General features: G+C 33.6%; 1 protein-coding gene across 1 annotated transcript; it reads left to right on the forward strand.

The window, feature by feature from the left end:
* Nucleotides 1-13: 13 nt before the first annotated feature.
* LOC108720228 (uncharacterized) lies at nucleotides 14-220 on the forward strand (the record flags this gene model as incomplete). The annotated part of the gene is made up of 1 exon (XM_018448017.1): nucleotides 14-220. A coding segment is annotated over one exon (207 nt), but the record flags the coding sequence as incomplete, so codon positions are not given.
* Between the last annotated feature and the right edge of the window lie 6 nt (nucleotides 221-226).

Genomic DNA, 226 nt, shown 5'->3' on the forward strand with positions numbered 1-226 from the left:
GACGGTGCACTACATTAACTCAAATCTTCAATTTCAATCAGTGGCAATTGGAGTTCATGCTTTAGAAAAGAATCACACGTCTGAATACTTAAATGATGTATTAGATGAATTGTGTGATAAATGGGAAATTAACAAATACAAAGTGACTGCTGTGGTCACAGATAACGGTGCAAATATTGTAAGAACTGTCATTAATTCATTTGGATTACGAAAACATTTACCCTGT

This window comes from Mycetomoellerius zeteki, unplaced genomic scaffold (assembly GCF_001594055.1).
Source record: "Mycetomoellerius zeteki isolate Tzet28-1 unplaced genomic scaffold, Tzet1.0 C4171515, whole genome shotgun sequence".
NCBI classification, from domain to species: Eukaryota; Metazoa; Arthropoda; class Insecta; order Hymenoptera; family Formicidae; genus Mycetomoellerius; species Mycetomoellerius zeteki.